This window comes from Herpailurus yagouaroundi, unplaced genomic scaffold (assembly GCF_014898765.1).
Source record: "Herpailurus yagouaroundi ecotype Mexico unplaced genomic scaffold, PumYag 142, whole genome shotgun sequence".
NCBI lineage: Eukaryota > Metazoa > Chordata > Mammalia > Carnivora > Felidae > Herpailurus > Herpailurus yagouaroundi.
The window spans coordinates 36,480,244-36,496,251 of record NW_024412397.1 but is presented as its reverse complement, the minus strand read 5'-3'; the positions used below and the strand labels follow the sequence as shown (position 1 = coordinate 36,496,251).

General features: G+C 51.3%; 1 protein-coding gene across 50 annotated transcripts in view; it reads right to left on the bottom strand.

The window, feature by feature from the left end:
- Positions 1-681: 681 nt before the first annotated feature.
- The window catches only part of CELF4 (CUGBP Elav-like family member 4), a 297,460-nt gene continuing 282,133 nt past the window's right edge, over positions 682-16,008 (bottom strand). For 38 of the 50 annotated variants that reach the window (XM_040478971.1, XM_040478978.1, XM_040478993.1 and 35 more), the window contains 2 exons: positions 11,432-11,603; positions 682-2,867 (listed from right to left, as the gene is read on the bottom strand). In XM_040478971.1, coding sequence (XP_040334905.1) covers positions 11,476-11,603 — 128 coding nt within the window. In that variant the 3' untranslated portion in view covers positions 682-2,867; positions 11,432-11,475. Of the gene's footprint in view, positions 2,868-4,866; positions 4,954-11,431; positions 11,604-12,001; positions 12,081-16,008 lie in introns of those variants that run through there. The other 12 variants (XM_040478961.1, XM_040478963.1, XM_040478962.1 and 9 more) reach the window with 4 other exon arrangements.

Below are 16,008 nucleotides of genomic sequence, written 5' to 3'. Positions count from 1 at the left end.
CTTCCTTTGGAAACCCCACCCCTCAACACACGCATTTCTTCTCAACCCTCCTCTGGCTTTCAGGGTTCGGACATCTCTCTCAAGGGAGAGAGGTGGGAGCACTCCAGGAAGCTCCTCCCACTACACCCCCTTCCACCAGAACCGTGACTCTGAGGGCGTCCTCCAGAACTCAGTTTTCTCCATCTATGCAAACTGTCAACACAGTGGAAGGTGCAGGGCCAAGAGAAAATGCTTGCTGGGAAGTTTAGGGCTGTGTCCTCATCTTTCCTTTACTGTGGTCCCTGCCTCCACTGCCTCCTTCCCAAACTCCTCACAGTGCTTCACACTCTCCCCCCCCCACCCCCAAACTCAGGTCAGGTGGCCTCAGTTTCCTCTTGTCAGGGAGGAAAGAGGGACTTTGTTGTGTCTGGGCACTGTGGCCCTTCCTGCCCAGGAACCAAAAGAATGGGGCTGCAATGGAGACTTCCAGAGACACCCCACCCGTTGAGAGATGTTTCATAGTGTGCAACAGGGCCTCCTTTTATTGCCCACATTGCCTCCCAGAAAGCACTCCAACCTTGGGCCAGGAGAGCGCACAGACTCCATGGGGAGCAGGACCAGGCTACTTCCAGTGGGTCAGCCTTGGGGTTTCAAGACACAGCTGGCCAGATTCCAAGCAGCACAGACCATCGAAGAGTCTCGTTTTGATTTTTTCTTTTAAACTGTGCTTTATTTAGGGCTAAGCTGGAGAAAGCGTCATCCAATAGTTACAGAAGGTTACAAGGAGTTTTAGGGAGTTGAGTGTGAAAAGAGCAGTTGTACTGAACTGCGGCTGTTTTTTTTTTTTTTTTTTTTTACAACATCTGGACATCCTAAAAGGAGGAGCCAAGAGAAAGAAAAAGAAAATTTAAAAAATAATAATTAACTAACAAAATAGACAGAAAGAAAGGAAGGGCAGGAGGCCTAAGAGGAACCAGACATTTGTTCTTCTAAAGCAAAAAAAGGGGAAAATGGTAGGTCCATGAGCCTCCTGGCCTCCAGATGACCCGGACATCAATGAGAGGAGGGTATCAAGGCAGAATGCCAAAGCAAGTCTTCCCAACGGTGCAAATAAATTATAATAAATATGTTATACTTTAAAATATATGTGTTCTTAAATAATTCAGTGTTTTTTCTGATTCTGAGTTTTTTAAGCAATGTCTTTTTTAACTGCTCTAAAGTCATTTACCAAAGATAAATATCGTGCTTTCATTAAATAGTTTTCCTTGTTTTTTTTCTCTATCATTACAATTAAAAGTCCTACAAAATATGCAAATTTATTTACAGAAAAACAGAGCCGGCATCATTTAAACATCCCTGTTTTTCAAAATTCCTTGTAAACAGTTTCAGAAATTCTTCAAAGATTGTTTATTTTTCTCTCTCTTGTTTAAGGTTTTTGTGTGTGTGTGTGTTGTTTAGTTGTTTTAAGATGAATTTCCCAGGTCTCCCTTGCCCGGAAAGTCTCTGGAGCAAGCATGGAAGGCGAGTGAAGCGGCAGGTGTCGAGGGCTTGCGGAGAGCGGGCGAGCGCGCGCAGCTCCCGAGCGAAGCAGGCGAGGGCGGGGCGGCGGCTTTCCCGCGATGGCGCGGCCCCCACCGGCGGTGCGCGGCCAGGAGCCCGCAGGTCTGGGCGAGTCCGGCCGAGTCCGGCCTGGCCCTCGGGGTCCACGGCGTCCGACAGCACTCGCGGGGAGAAGGGATCGATGCTCAGTCTAAACTCTACAAAAGTACAGTCCTACAACATCTGGGATTTTAGCAGTAACGCTAACTTCTATAGGTTTTTTTTTTCCTTTTTTATTTTTTTTTTTTATTTTTTGCTTTCCTCTAATTTTTCTTCTATTATATAGGTATTTTAAACTTCTCCTTTTTAAAATTCTGTACAACTATTATGATTTTAAGAGGGGGAAGAGTTAGAAGCATTTACAGACTTTTCACAACAGTTATCTTGCCTTGTAAGTCCCTTTTGTCCCCTCCTTGTTTTCTCACACTTCACGGTTAATGAGTTTTAATATTTTTGTTGCTTTCCCCAAATATCCACCATTTTGTTCATCTTAACAGCTCCATCCAGACATATAATACAGAAAACCATAGGAAAGTGTCATAGACTTGAACGAGGGTAATCAAAGCGCCTCTCAAAGTATCAAAGAACTATTACCTTGCTGTTTTAAAAGCATTGAAGCATTATTTTTCCTTTTTTTTTTGTTTTTGTTTTTTTTTTTTTTTTTTTTTTGTTTTTGTTTTTTTTATTACATTTTTCATAGAATCGCTCTAAGCTGTTTCAAGAACAGCCATGAGGCAGGAAGGAGGTTTTCCTCCATCCCCCTCTATTGGGCATAGAGCTACACAGCTGCAATAAAAAGTTTGGTCCTTTGGTCCCTAAATAGCTAAAGGAATGACAGATAGAGATGCTCAGCGGCGGCCTCCCCGCCGCCCCCTGGGGACCAGGCCCCACCACACCGCTAGCCCCAGCCTGCCTCAGGCGCCCATGGGCTGGAAAAGCCCCGGGGATCGGTAAGCAGCGTCTCTTCCCTCTTCCCAGCCTTTCAGCCTCCCCATCTGGTCTCAAGTTATTTTGTTTTAAAGTTGCCTTTTTTGTGTTTTTTTTTTTTCTCATTTTTCTTCATCATCTTCTTCTTTGTGTCATATATATTTTTCCCCCAAACACGTGCCCTCTGAACTCCACAGACGCTATACTTTCCTTGAAGAAATGTTACAGTCACAGAGAGTGTCTGGAGTCTTCAGCTTGATTGATATTGGCTGATATGTCAAAGGTGTCATCCAACAGTTCTCATTTATAAATATATATAGAGAGAGGTTTGTTTTTTAATGTAGCCCGTTCAGCATCCTGCCCTAAAATGAAGAAAATCAGGGCTGATTAAGTCAAGAGAGGAAACACAAAATGCATCCAAACACCAAAAGGACCCTGCCTCAGGGGTTAGGGTGGGAGCTTTGGGGGATGGCGGGAGGGAGGGGAGAGACCAATATGAGAATTAGTCATGATCATGATACATAGAAAAGAAATCGACTCTTCTATTCAGAGTAAGAAACCACTGGAGGTCTAGTGGCGATGGTTGTAGCTGAGGTTTGGTTGCTGGGAGAGGGGGTCTCGATTTGGGTTCCTTTAGAGTTCTGGAATGGGGGGATGGCTAGGTCTAAAGGAAAAATTTGGGACTGTGGGATATGAATTCACAATTAAACCGATGTCTGAGGGATCTAGCCCAGATACAATATGTATACAGAAGCCTAGCAAACAAGATAGCAAAAAAATCTAGCAGCCCAGCCCACTCCTCCCCTGCTCGAGGAAAAGAAGCAAGACATCCGTGACATGAATTTCGCTGAACCTTTGCCCAGTTTCCAGCCAACAGCTTCTTTCCCAGGATCAGAAACTATTTGCGAGGCTATGTATATATATGTATATCTGGATATATGTGTAGAATATATTCACCTGCACATATGTGGATATACATGGATATGTGTGTATGTATATGCATAGATACACACATACACACACACACACACACATAATATTTTTCTCATACATGCCAGGGAATTTAGAGGAAATTCGGAACTTCAAGGGAGCGGATGGGAGAACCTAAAAAAGTTAGAACGGATTTCATCATCAAGCTTAAACAAATTAACTCAGTTCTCGATTTTTTGAGTGGTGAGTTTTTTTGATGTTTTGTTTTGCTTTTAAGAAAAAAAAAATCATGATCTGACTAGAATCAGAAGGAGAATGCTTAATCATTGTGAATTAACAAATGAGACTCATCTCCAGTATAGCAAGCAGCTTTCACTTATACATGGGGGTGACTGGTTACATCAAGAGAGTTAGAACTGCAAAGCCCCCAGCTGAGGGGACAACGTCATGCGTATATCAATCCATGCTGGCAGGTTTTTCACACTGTTGATTCAACAAACAGCAAACCGTACACAGCAGTCTAAACAATTACAACACCAAATAAAATAATAATAAAATTAAAAAACACTTGTCAAGGACCCTTTTTCAGTTGTAAACAAAAAGGTGCATTTTGCTTTTGTCGGTACTGTTTTTTCCAAACCAACCAAAAATCCCCCCCCCAACCCCCGGTCCCCCACCTCCCCTCCCCACATTTAATTTAGCAGAAGTGGCTACAATACAAACCTTACAATTGTTACCAGGCTCTCTCTCAGAGGCCTCTGGCTTTGTACTCTAGTTTTTGGTTTAGAATTTTTTTTTTTTTAAATCATTCTGTAACAGTAGAGATTTTGTTTTTGTTTTTGTTTTTCCTTTTGAAGTGAGATTTAAAATAGCCTAACTGGAAAAAGACCAGACCTAGGAAAATGTCAATTGAAAAAGGCCCCCAAATTTCTAGAAAAAAATAAAATCACAATATTTTCAAGTGCAAGTAAATCAACCACGCATAGATATTTTTAAGATGTTTTCCTTAATTTTAAGAAAAAAAAATAATGGTTTGCACAGTTAAATGATCCCATGTTCGATAATTCAGGAATTCATCTTTATTTTTACTATTTTTTTGTTCTTTTGTTTTGTTTTTTTCTCTATGTGACATCTAGAGAAGCATAAAAAACGCTGAACAAGAAAAACCAAACAACAGAAAGTAAAACCACTGCAAGCACCAAGAACAAAACAAAAATGAGCACAGCAAAAAAGATTGTGGCAGCACAAAAGTCAAGAAAATGCACGTGTGATCATGACTGGCCAATCATCAACTGATACAACATCCAAGAAAAACGCTCCAATCACAGCACCTCCACGAAACTTGACGGCAATTGTCATGCAACCGATTCTTAGCCTTGTTACATGACGCCATCATGTCACACTGTGAACTTTGAGTTGATTTGAACTTACGGATGGGGGACTGTTTTCTCCACTCTCATGTGATTACGTGAACTTTATTCCTAGCTCAGCGCGAGACTGTGGTGGATTTGACTGGCCCTGGTTGGGTTGTTGGAATTTGATTGAATGACAAAAGAAGAAAAGATTTATATATATATTTATATATGTAGAGAGAGAGAGAGAGAAAGAAAGAGAGGACAAGAGAGTGTGGGCAAGGGGGAGGGAAGAGGTGGGGGCAGGTCGGGTGGGGTTGGGGAGTGTGGAAGGGCAGGGACGGTTGGGTTGAGGGTGAAGAAGGGCAAGGAAAAGTTAAAACAAAATCAAAAGGAAAAATATTTATACAGCACCAGACCACAGCATCAATCTAAAAGCTCGGATGAGAGAACAGCAGTCAAATCATAAGAGAACTGAAACGAACTCAAAGAATGGAGGAAGCCGGCAGACAAAGGACATGGGCACATCAACACACACACACACACGCACACACACGTACACACACACGGTTGTTTATGCAGACACGTGATCCACTGTGAACAGTAGCAGAACCTCACACAGGGCCACTAAGGGCATCCATCATGCGTTGGGAAGAGGAGGAGGGGCGTGGGCAGTTTGGCAAGAGGGCTAGGAAAAAAGAAAACAGCCCCTCAAGCCACTGTGGCCAGCAAGCAGATCGGGGAGCACACTCTCTGCTTTGTATCATCCACGGTTCTCTCTCCCCGGTTGGGGGGGGGGGTGGGGGGTCACGCTCTCCTCACCCCACCCCAGCCTTCTGTGGCGTCAGCCTGTGGACCAGCAGGGGGAGCCTGTCAGGGTGGCCCTGAATTGCAGGGTAGATCAGAGGCTGGCTAGGGTGACTTGTATCCCAAGGGTCCATCCACGGAGCACTTTGCTGCTGCAGTACTGTCCACACCGACAGCAACTCGGCCCTCCCGCCCCTTTGGTCCCGCCTTGGCCACCATTCCTAGAGAAGGGCGTCTCCACAGCAGGAGCACCCACTGTGTGGTGCTATGGTCCTCTCTCCTCTTCCGTTCTGCCTCAACCCTCTTTTCTCAGAACCTTCAGAAAACGAACATGTTCAGTTTTGAGATGGAGAGTAAATCACATCAATGTTACCGGAATTCTATAAACACGCCTCGGCATCGCTGACTTCATTTCACGATCACTTCGTACCCTTTGCTTTGCTCCCAAGGTGGCCCACGTGGCCAAAGTGAAGCTGCTTCCCGGCCTGTGAAGCCTTAAGAAGGCCCACAGTGCTGACCCGTGACAGGGCTAAATGGAAGACTACAGAGCATCCTGCAGGGTGGGTAACACAGAAAAGGACAGTCCACCAGAGAGGGAGGTGCTCTGGCTGTAGGTCTCCAGTCTCTGCTGCTGTCACTCCTGCTCTGCTGACCTCCCTTACTCCACCTCCTCCTTCTCCATTCCCTACACCCCTGCATGTGTATCTTTCTAGACTGGCCCATCTCACAGGCCCTTACCTGCCTTCTTTACTGGCGGAGCCCCAAGTGGTTGAGGCTGAGTCCCCTTCTCTGTCAGGCATCATCAAATGTTTCCACTTTGAGTTATCTTCTGCACTCCTCACCACTTCACGGTCCTTTGCCCCAACCTGGGGATTTGGGGGTCCCCAGCCCTACCCCCTCCTCATGGTTACCTTTGAGCTTGCTCCCCAGCCCCTGCTCCCCTGCGGCACTCAGGCCTGTGCCAAAGCCTCCGCACCCGGCTTATCTGCAGGGCTCTCAATCCACCGGGCTTCTGCACAGAGCAGACTTCCACCCTAAGCTTTATGTCTTTCTTCAGGGAGTGTGGGAGGGAAGCCTGGGACCTGAAATGTCACTGTGGATAAGCTACCAAGTAGCTGAGGGGTGACCCAGCCTCCAGCTCTGCCTTCATCAAGAAGCTCTCCCTCCACGCCCCCTGCCTGCCTGCCCATCCAAGCCGGGCTCTTGTTCTTCCAACAGCAGATCTCCCTCACTGAGACCGGGGCCCATCGCATGGCCCAGAAGTCCTGACATGCCACATCTCCAGCCCTTCCCCAAAGAAAACCCTTAGACCCACCCAGGATATCCAATGAATGGGCTGATCCCTTTGGGTGGGAGAGGAGGCCTAAGAACCGAGGAGGGCAGTGCCACCAGGTGTCAGCTCTGGCAACTGCAAATAAGGGACCCCCCTGCGGAACTCCCCTCCTTTCCCCAGCCCCCGCCCCCCGCCCTGAGCATTTCAAGGGTGCCCATTCCTCCCCACTGAACTTGCTCCTTTGCCTGCCCCAAGTCTGCCCCTAGCTGCCCTTTGGTGCCTGTGCCGTCCTGGGTCTTGAGGATCCAAGCCTATCACACGGCACCTCCTCAAAGCCCAATGTGGAGAACTCCTTGTGCACACCCTTGCCCCTCACACACACACATGCTTGGCCCCCAAACACAAACACACGGTCACACTCATCCAATCCCTAAGGAACCTCCCCAGGGCTCTGCCGGTGCACGGCTGACTAGCTGGCTACTCTCTTCACTGGGGAGCAGCCGGGCCTCTGCCTGCAGGGGTGACCCCTTCTTGGCCACCCTCTCAAAGATCCTCACAAAGTACAGTTCCAGAGGTGGCAGCAGGGTCACTGACCAGTGAGGGAGCTTGAATCAGGCCTGGGGAGCTCCAACTCATGACCTGGGACAGGAAATTAGCTGACCTGGTCAGCTAAGCCAATTCAGATGCCAGGTTCTAAACACAGCTGGGATCCAGTCAGAGAAGGCCAAGGCCCAAAGCCACGGCCCAGCCCTGTGCAGGTCAGGCCCAGAGCACCCAAACCTGCACAGCTCAGAGCAGACACCGTGCAAAAGCACACTCAGAGCCACAGCCCAGGGCCCGGAAGAGAGAGGACTCCCACTGAGGTCAGACATGCTGTGCAGTGTCCTCCGGCCACAGAAGCACAGAGTTAGGGGTCTGCAAACCTGCCCTCAGCTTGGGGCCCAGCGCATGCTACTGACCTCCGTGGCAGGACAAGGGACTTGGGTGTGCTGCTCACTGGCTGTGGACCTGGCGTGTTTGTATTTCTGCCCAGTCTTCCTGCCTCTGCTTCCTTCCTCTTAGTTTCCTAGTAAAGATTTCTTGGAGAACCTCCCACCTTGGTACAAGATAATGAGCCCAAGCAGCCAGAGGGGCAGGGGCAGCTGGGAAGCCAGAAGCAGGTGGGGGAATCACACCCTCGGGAGACAGCAGGATGCAGAGAACCAATGCGACCCAACCCCACCCCAGCCTACCTGGGCCTCCCCTTATGGAACCTACACCCAACTACGCTCCCTCCAGCTGCCCTGCCCAGGGTCCCTCTCCTCCCCTGGACCCACCACACTTCTGTTCTGGCCAGGCCCTGGCCCCCACGCTGTGACACCGTGATGTTGCCTTCATCACTGCCACTGCGGGTGGCCAGCCAGGCCCTGAGATCTCCTCCTCCCCATGACCCCTTTGCTCCTAGCTATGGCTTGTCCCTCCGCCACTGCTCAGGTCAGCCCTGCCCTTCTGAGCACCTAGGACTCATCATTTACAAACACCCTTTACTGGTCAGTAAAATCCTGAGTATTTTAGCACCTTTTGCATGTTAGTTCCTCCACTTCTCACTGAAGTCCCCCCAGCCCACACCTGGTCTTAGCGCCTCCTTCTGTTACAGCCTCAAGCAGTCTCAGGTTGGGAAGCCTGAAATCCCCTTTTGTTAAAATGCTGTCTAAATGGATTAAAAGTCAGCGTTATTTGTGGGAGTTACGTTACGTCATAGTTTTTTGGAAGACTGCTTAGTAGGGAGGAGCCCAGAGACATGAGATGTCTTCAGGACAAGACTCTGGGCTGGGAGGGCTGGGACTAGGATAACAGTGGGGAAGTTATCACTCTCCTTACTTAAAGGCATTACGAGCACAGCCTCTGTAACTGGGCCACGGCTTCAAATCGTGGCTCTACCACTCAGTAGCTGATGGGCAAGTGACTTCATCTTTTGTGTTCTGTCTTTAAAATGGGATGCTAACACTACCCACGTTAAAGGCAGTCACAGCTTTACCATTACACCTTAGACTTGTTACCTGCAGGAACTGTGCCCCGTGCGCGGTGAGCACCACGTGAAGTCCGGGTTCTCATCTGTCTGGCCTTCACTTTCCCTGGTGGAAGAACCCCTCTGCTTTCTAAACCACACCTCTCAAGCCCTCACTCCAGCTATGACTGCTGGCTGGTTCTACCCTGTGGACCACTTCCTATCTTCTGTGCCAAACAACAAATGTGCCTTACTTACCTCCTCCTCTGCGGATTTCTCTGACCTACAGTTTCTATCCTGGCTTGGCATCTAGGTCTAGAAGGCTCAGACCGGCCACCTTCACGGGAGCCACAGAATACACCCAACAGGGGCCCCTCAGAATCTCAGGGCATGGCCCTGGAGCACACCCCCTCCTCTGATGCCTTCAATACCTTGGTTTCATTAATGCAGAAACGGAAGCCCAACAGGTCATGCCTCAGTGGCAGAGCTAAGCTTACGTTAAGGAAACCTGCTCTCTGTCCAGAAAGGGCTGCTTTCACTGAACGGTCCCCACTCCTATGGAAGTACACCCACCTGCAAGCTGCTTCCTGCGGTCTGTGCTTGCAGAGCCAGAAGCTCGTGCAGGCAGGATGGTGACCCGTTCACCTTTGCATCCCAGCACCAAGCCCGGTGCCCGGCCCGAGAAGGTACCCCACTCGGAATGCATACGTGAGAACACATCTTCACGGAAGCCAGAGACGGGCAGGGGGTGGGAACTCAGGAGGCAAGAGAGGCGGGTTTTGCTTTTCCAGCCTTGCAGAGAGTAGAGGCTCAAGCATCCCCTCTGAGAGGTGAGTCCTGCTGCTCGCAGGTGGGTGGAAGATGGCTGCTGGCGGTGATAGGGTTTGAGGGGGGAGATGGGGAAACTGGGACTCTCCCTCCCAAACTCCAGACTCTGAACCTCCACTTGAATGTCTAACTCTCATGTGCCTGGTCTTTCCCCCAACCCCTCTTCATCTTGGGTCACGGCAACTCTGCTCTTTTAGTCGCTCCAGCCAAAAGCTGAGTGTCATCCTCGACTCCTTCTGTCACACCAGCATCCTTGGCTCTGCCTTCCAAGAACATCAAGAACGCAAACCCATCCTACTGCATCGACTGCTGTCGCCCTGGACTGAGTGGTCTGTGCACTAAACTTCTGCTTGGGGTCCTACTGTGTATCGACACAGCAACCGGTGATCACGCTGAAATGCAAGTGGGTCAATGCCACTCTTCTACTCAGAGCTCTCCGACGGTTCCCCACCACCTACTACCCCGTTTCAGAGGAGTGGCCACGGTCCCTACAATGGTCTATATAGGTCCAACACAGGTGGTCCTCCTCACCTCTCCTCACCTCTCAGATCTCTACTCCCACCATGCCCCCAAGCTGGCTCCCCTCCAGCCACCTTGTTCTGCAGTTCTCAAATGCACCACCCTGCCCTCCCCTTGGAGGCATTGCACTGGCTGTTCCTTCAGATGAAGGACTCACTCCTCCAGAAGCTGGCATGGCTCCCTGCCTCACCTTCCTAAAGTCTTTTCTCGAATGTCACTTTCTAAACAAGGCCTGCCCTAACTCCCTGATTTAACTGTAACCAACAATTCTGACACACTATATAATTTACTCTTGGGTCACATGTCATTGTTTATTGTCTGTCTCCCCTTCTAAGGACAAAGGTTCTTGCCAGTCTTATTCAGTGCTGAGTCTCAAGTTCCTAAGTGGGACTGGTGCACAGTACTGCTGACGGAGTGCAGGGCAGAGGAGCTTGGAGGCTTGCCTTTGGCTTGTGGGTGAGCTGGGCCTACAGGAGTGCACAGCAATGTGGGATACCAGGTTGAAGGAGGGCCTGGTACATCTCCCCCCTCCCTACTTTCCCCAGGAAGCTGCTTCACCCAGGGGAACAAGTGGCCTGGAAGAGGAGTGGGCAGCTTTTTCTCCAGCTGCAAGGCAGAACCAAGACTGAGTAGGGAAAAGTGATGACTGTCCACTTGTCACGGCCTCTTTAAAGCAGGCAGGGTAGCTGGCCCAGTGCTGTGCCATCACCCTCCTCAGCTTCTGCCCCAGACTGACTGAGCTCTAGAATTGGAGGGGTGAGGGAGTCACCTGTCTAAAGTCCACCAGCCCTCAAGATAGGACAGATGGGGAGGGGAGAACCAGGGAGTCTAGGAGAAGGCCCCAGGAGATGTGGACAGTTCCCCCCACCAAAGTTTCCCAGTCCCCGAGCTTGCCACAGGCTCACCCCAGGGTTTTCCGGCAAACAGGATTACTATGTAGACCTGGGTGTACAGGCCCAGGGCTCACCCCACCTTCTCAGCAAGGTTCCCTCACTCCTGCTTCTCTTGGCTCTGCAACAGGGGGATGGCCATGCCCATTTCTGCCGGTACGACCACAGCTCTAGGCCTGTCCCCTAGGCACCCGGTGAGGAGCAGGTCGAGCTGGGCGCAGCGGGTCCAAGGCAAGTGAAGGTTCAGCTCAAGAAGGCCAGAGGAGGCGGCGGGTCCGTCCGGTGTCCCTTCCTCAACCCCCCACCCCCCCGTCCCCGCGCCCCGGCCGCCCCCGGTTACCTGTGCGAGTCCTGGTCTCCCCCGGGGGACGCTCCCGCCGGCGCTCAGTATGGGCGATTGGCGTCTTTGGGCCGCTTCAGCTGCACCTTGAGCCTCTTCATGCCGATCTGGAAGCCGTTCATGGCCTGGATGGCGGTCTGCGCGCTGGCCGGGTTGTCGAAGCTCACGAAGCCTGGCGAGACACGAGGGACGAGGGCCTGGGTTTCCACGGGGCCGCCCCGGCGGGGAGGGGTGGGTGGGGAGAAGGGCGGGGCCCGGGGGCGGGGCGGGCGGCGGCCCCACCCTGCGCTCCCGCCGCGCCTCGGGCAGGAGGGGGGGGGCCTCGAGGCTCCTCCCCCCCTCGGGGCCCCGCCCCGGCCCGGCCTCACGCCCCCCACAGCCCGCGAGCGCGCGGCCCCTCCCGGGGTGGGCGTGTCCGGGGCTCCAGGCCTCGCCGACCGGCGCCGCCCGGCAGGGCCTCCCCAGCTCCACCGCGGCTTTGGGCGGCGCCACTTTCCTGGGCGCCCTCGCCCCCCACCCCGGCCGGCCCCGGCACCTCAGCCCTCTCCTTCGGTGGGAGGGCGGACACACCTGCGGGTGGAGGAGTTTATTGGACACTGTCCTCCCTGACAGGAGGGGGCCTGGCAGCGGGAGGGCACAGAGTGCCGGCCTGGGGAGAGAGAGGAGTGCGAGGGGGAGGGAGGGGGGCACCCCGGAGAAAACCTCTCCACCGCCGTTTCCAGCCGCCCCCCCCCCCCTCGCGAGGGCCCCTTGGCCGCGGGGAGGGCAGGGGCTGACAGTCTGACAGTCCTCACGGCCCTCGGCCCCCCTCCCGGTCCTGGGCAAGGTTGCCCCCAGCCAGGCTCCTGGCAGACACTTGCCTAAATCCAGTCCCACTCGCAGAAACCCACCACTTCGCCCCCAGGGGCTGTCAGCACCTCCCTAGTAACAATCCAAGACTTGGGAAGTAGGTGCTCTTGCCCTGGATTCTAAGCACGTAATTGATGCGTCCCCTATGAAACCCTCACGGTATCTATAATAACAATAGTGGTGTACAAATTAACACTATTAGTAAAACTTAGTTGAGAGCCTTCCCTGTTACCCAGGGACTGCATAAGTGCTTTTCACAGGTTCACTCCTCCCAACATCCCAGAATGAGATACAGAACCATCTATGGCTCCCAGTCACCTTCTGAAACAAGCAGTTCCCAGTTGGGGATGGTAAGGTTCTGAAAGTTAGTTTAGAAGTCACCCTTCAGGAAAGGGTGTCTGTCTCTCCTTCTAAGGACAAAGGTTCTTGTCCTTTGAATGCAACTCCTTACAGAGACTACATTTTACATTAGCATTTCCTAAACTGGCCCTAACTGGTGCCTCTGAAAAAGGGGCTTCTGTGGTCAAGTAGGCTTACCACTAGGCCAATCTGGGACAGTTCAAGGCACATTAACAAACAACACCCCCCCCCCCCCCCTGCCCCAAGTCCTCCAGTAAATAAACCTTTATAGCTTTGTTTAGCCTAGTATCTCCTGGAATTTATTTGACTTTAGAGGCCCTTTCTCTTGTAAAATGGAGTTAGATCCTGCAAAATATACAAAACTAAGTTTGGCGAGGTTCCCATCCTGCAAATGTCTCATTTGGGGTGTTTGTCTCCAAATGGCCTTGAGATATGTAAGCGACAGGTGTACAGACCCCACTGAAGATCTAGCTGCTTTTTTGGCTGTTCGTGGTACATTGGGCCTGTCCGTGACCCCTCCCTCACTCTCCCTATGTGATAACTCTGTCTTTTTACCTCTGCCCTAGACACTGCCTCCACTGGCCTCTTTCCTCTTTCTCTTGTCTCCTTCCTGCTTTCGCTCATGTTTCCTCACATTTGTCCTTACAGCCATGAGCCATCAAAGATGGGGGAGAGGGTGTGTGTACACGCAGTGAATATACACAAGAGTAGGTGCACGTGAGCTCAGATGGTCTTGGTGAGTTGGGCCCAGAGAAACATAACCAACATCTGTGTAAGTCCATATGCCAAAACAGAAGAGATTGCAGGTTGCCCATAGTTGGAGATCGGCATGAGGCATCCTTCTACCTCCTCCTCTCATCTCCCCCCCCCCCGGCGAATCCCTCACCCCACCCACATCTGCGTCGGATGACCACAGTCAAGTCTTAGCAGAGCTGAACAGTTTTCAAAGCTGTGCACTGTAAGTCTGTTACACTGCTCTCCCCCAGATTTAGGAAGGTGGTTGAACTAAATCTTCTCTCCCTGCTGGGACCAGACAGCCTCACTGAGGGTGACAGGTTCCACCCCTCTCTCCTCTGCTGGCCTGTCAGCTCCAACTCTACCTCGCCACCTGCCCCCTGTCCTCAGTGGCTCTTTTTGCAGGAAACACATCTGAGCAAAGCAGAGAAGAGCTGGGAGAAAGACAGAAGGGCCGGAGGTGCTATCTAGGGCAGAGAGGCAGCCACCCAGTGGGGAGAGTGGGGGAGAAGAGGTCCTGCAGGGAAGAAGCCCAGCCTTCACAGAAGAGTTTAGAGTCTCTCGAAGCCCCGGGGGGTTGGGAAGGGTTCCAGGCTCAAGGAAACTTCTCTTCCTCAACTAGTTTTGTTAACTGGTGAGCAGTCAGGGTTGCTGAACGGGGCTCTGGACACCATCTCCCATTGTTGTGGTTTCTAGGACTACGTCCCTCCTCCCAGAGTCTGATCCCCCCATCCCCCCCCCCCCAGCCTTGAGAAGGTTCTTGCCTCACAGATTGTGGGGAGCCATGTGGGGAGGATACCTTCCTGGTGTCCCCCGAGCCCTTCTTCCAACATAGCTACCATTAGCGCTGCACATCAGCTCACAAAGCCCCCTGGGAGATTCTGTTTATGCTTATAAAGAACAAGTGTGGCCTTTGAGGGGTTCACTTTAACATAGGACCACATTTACTCAAAAACGATTCCTCCTTTTGGGAACAAAGGGCGTTCTCGCCTCTCCTGAGGGTTTACTCTGGCAAAGCCCCTCACACACAACCACCCTCCTGTAACCTCACACTGGGCCCTGCCCCTGAGAAATGACTACCAGTGTCCTCATTTCACAAATGAGGACACTGAGGCTCTGAGTTAAATGGCCTGACTTTGAATGAGTGCTGGAGCTGGTTCTCACACTAAAGGCCTCCGGGGGAGTTGCGGAAAACTCAGCTGCCAGAGCAAGAAAAAAGGAACCCCAGGGGCTCTGGGAGGAAGGACTGGGCCCAGCCGGGCCCTCAAGGCAGGAGCGCATCCTTCTCTAAGGCCAGTGGATGTTTAGTGCTAGAAGTCTGTCTGTTCAAGAATAAAGGAAAGAGCCAGAGTAGAGGTATACAGAAGATGATTTTCAGAAAAAGCAGGGAAAAAAACCTTGGTCCTGGAGAATTTAAATAGGCAAATGGCAAGGGTAGTGTCTGGGGCAGACTCCAAGAATGGCTACGAAAAAACGGGCTGTGTTCACAGGAGCCACAGCACAAATGCTCTGAGGTTGAGGCCAGAGACCAAGCCTGCTGGCCCAGGTGCCCAGAGCTTTGTGGGCTCTTAGCAGATGTCTTTCTTCTGATGTAGGGAACATTCAAGGCTCATTTAAAGAGCAAAGGCCATAATCTCCAGTTTGTTGTTCTTACATATGTAAGTGTAATTTGTCAGGAGAAGTATCAGTCCAACAAGGGAGGGGCTCAACCCCTGTCTCTGTCTTTTTCTTTGTCTTCTCATACCCAAAGACAAATGAACTCCTGGGGCAACTCTATGCCCTCCAAGTACCACAAACTTCCTGTGGCGGCTGCCAGAGGGCAAGGGACAAAGGTTCAAAGGTCTTGACTGCTTTGGGGAATATTATCTAAAACCACAAGCCTTTCATGGTTCTGGGAAAGTGGTCTCCAAACTGGAATCTCTTTAACAAGGGCTTGCTGATGCTTCTACACATTTGTATGGTCTCCCCTACACCGTCCCAAGCTGTGATCGGGGTTCCCCAGGTAACACAGGCCCCTACTCTGTCCTCACAGACCCAGGATCTGGGGTTCGACCTGGAGAGCTAAGCTTCTGGCAGACCCAGCTCTGGTCCCATGTGTGGCTCTTCTGGGGACTGGACTCCTCACTCCTCGGGGACCCATGAGTGGATCTAGCCGCGGAGGCACAGCTAATAGCGGCAAAAGAGGAGGCAGGAGAGGAGCTAAGGAGGAGTGGAGAGGAGAGGTGTGGGAGAGGCCGAATTCCAGGAGGTCTGCAGCAAATCCAAACACAGGATGCTCAGTTGAATTGAAATCTCAGGTAAACAATGAATATTTTTTTACTGTAAGTATATCCCCAATATTGCATGGAACATATTGCATATAATATTTGGGACATACTTACACACAAAAGATGCATCCATTGTTCATCAGAAATTCCAGTTTAACTGGGAACCCTATATTTTATCTGACAACCATACTCCAAATCTTCCCAAGTCCCCCATCCCGTCTAGCATCCTGCCGCCACGCACACTTCCTAAAAGCTGTATTTTCCTTCTATTACTCTCAGCTCAAGGACCTCCCCTCATCTCCCTCTGCCTCCATCCCAGGAGCATCCTCGTCTGATGGTCAGTCCCCCCAACACAGCCCCTCCCTC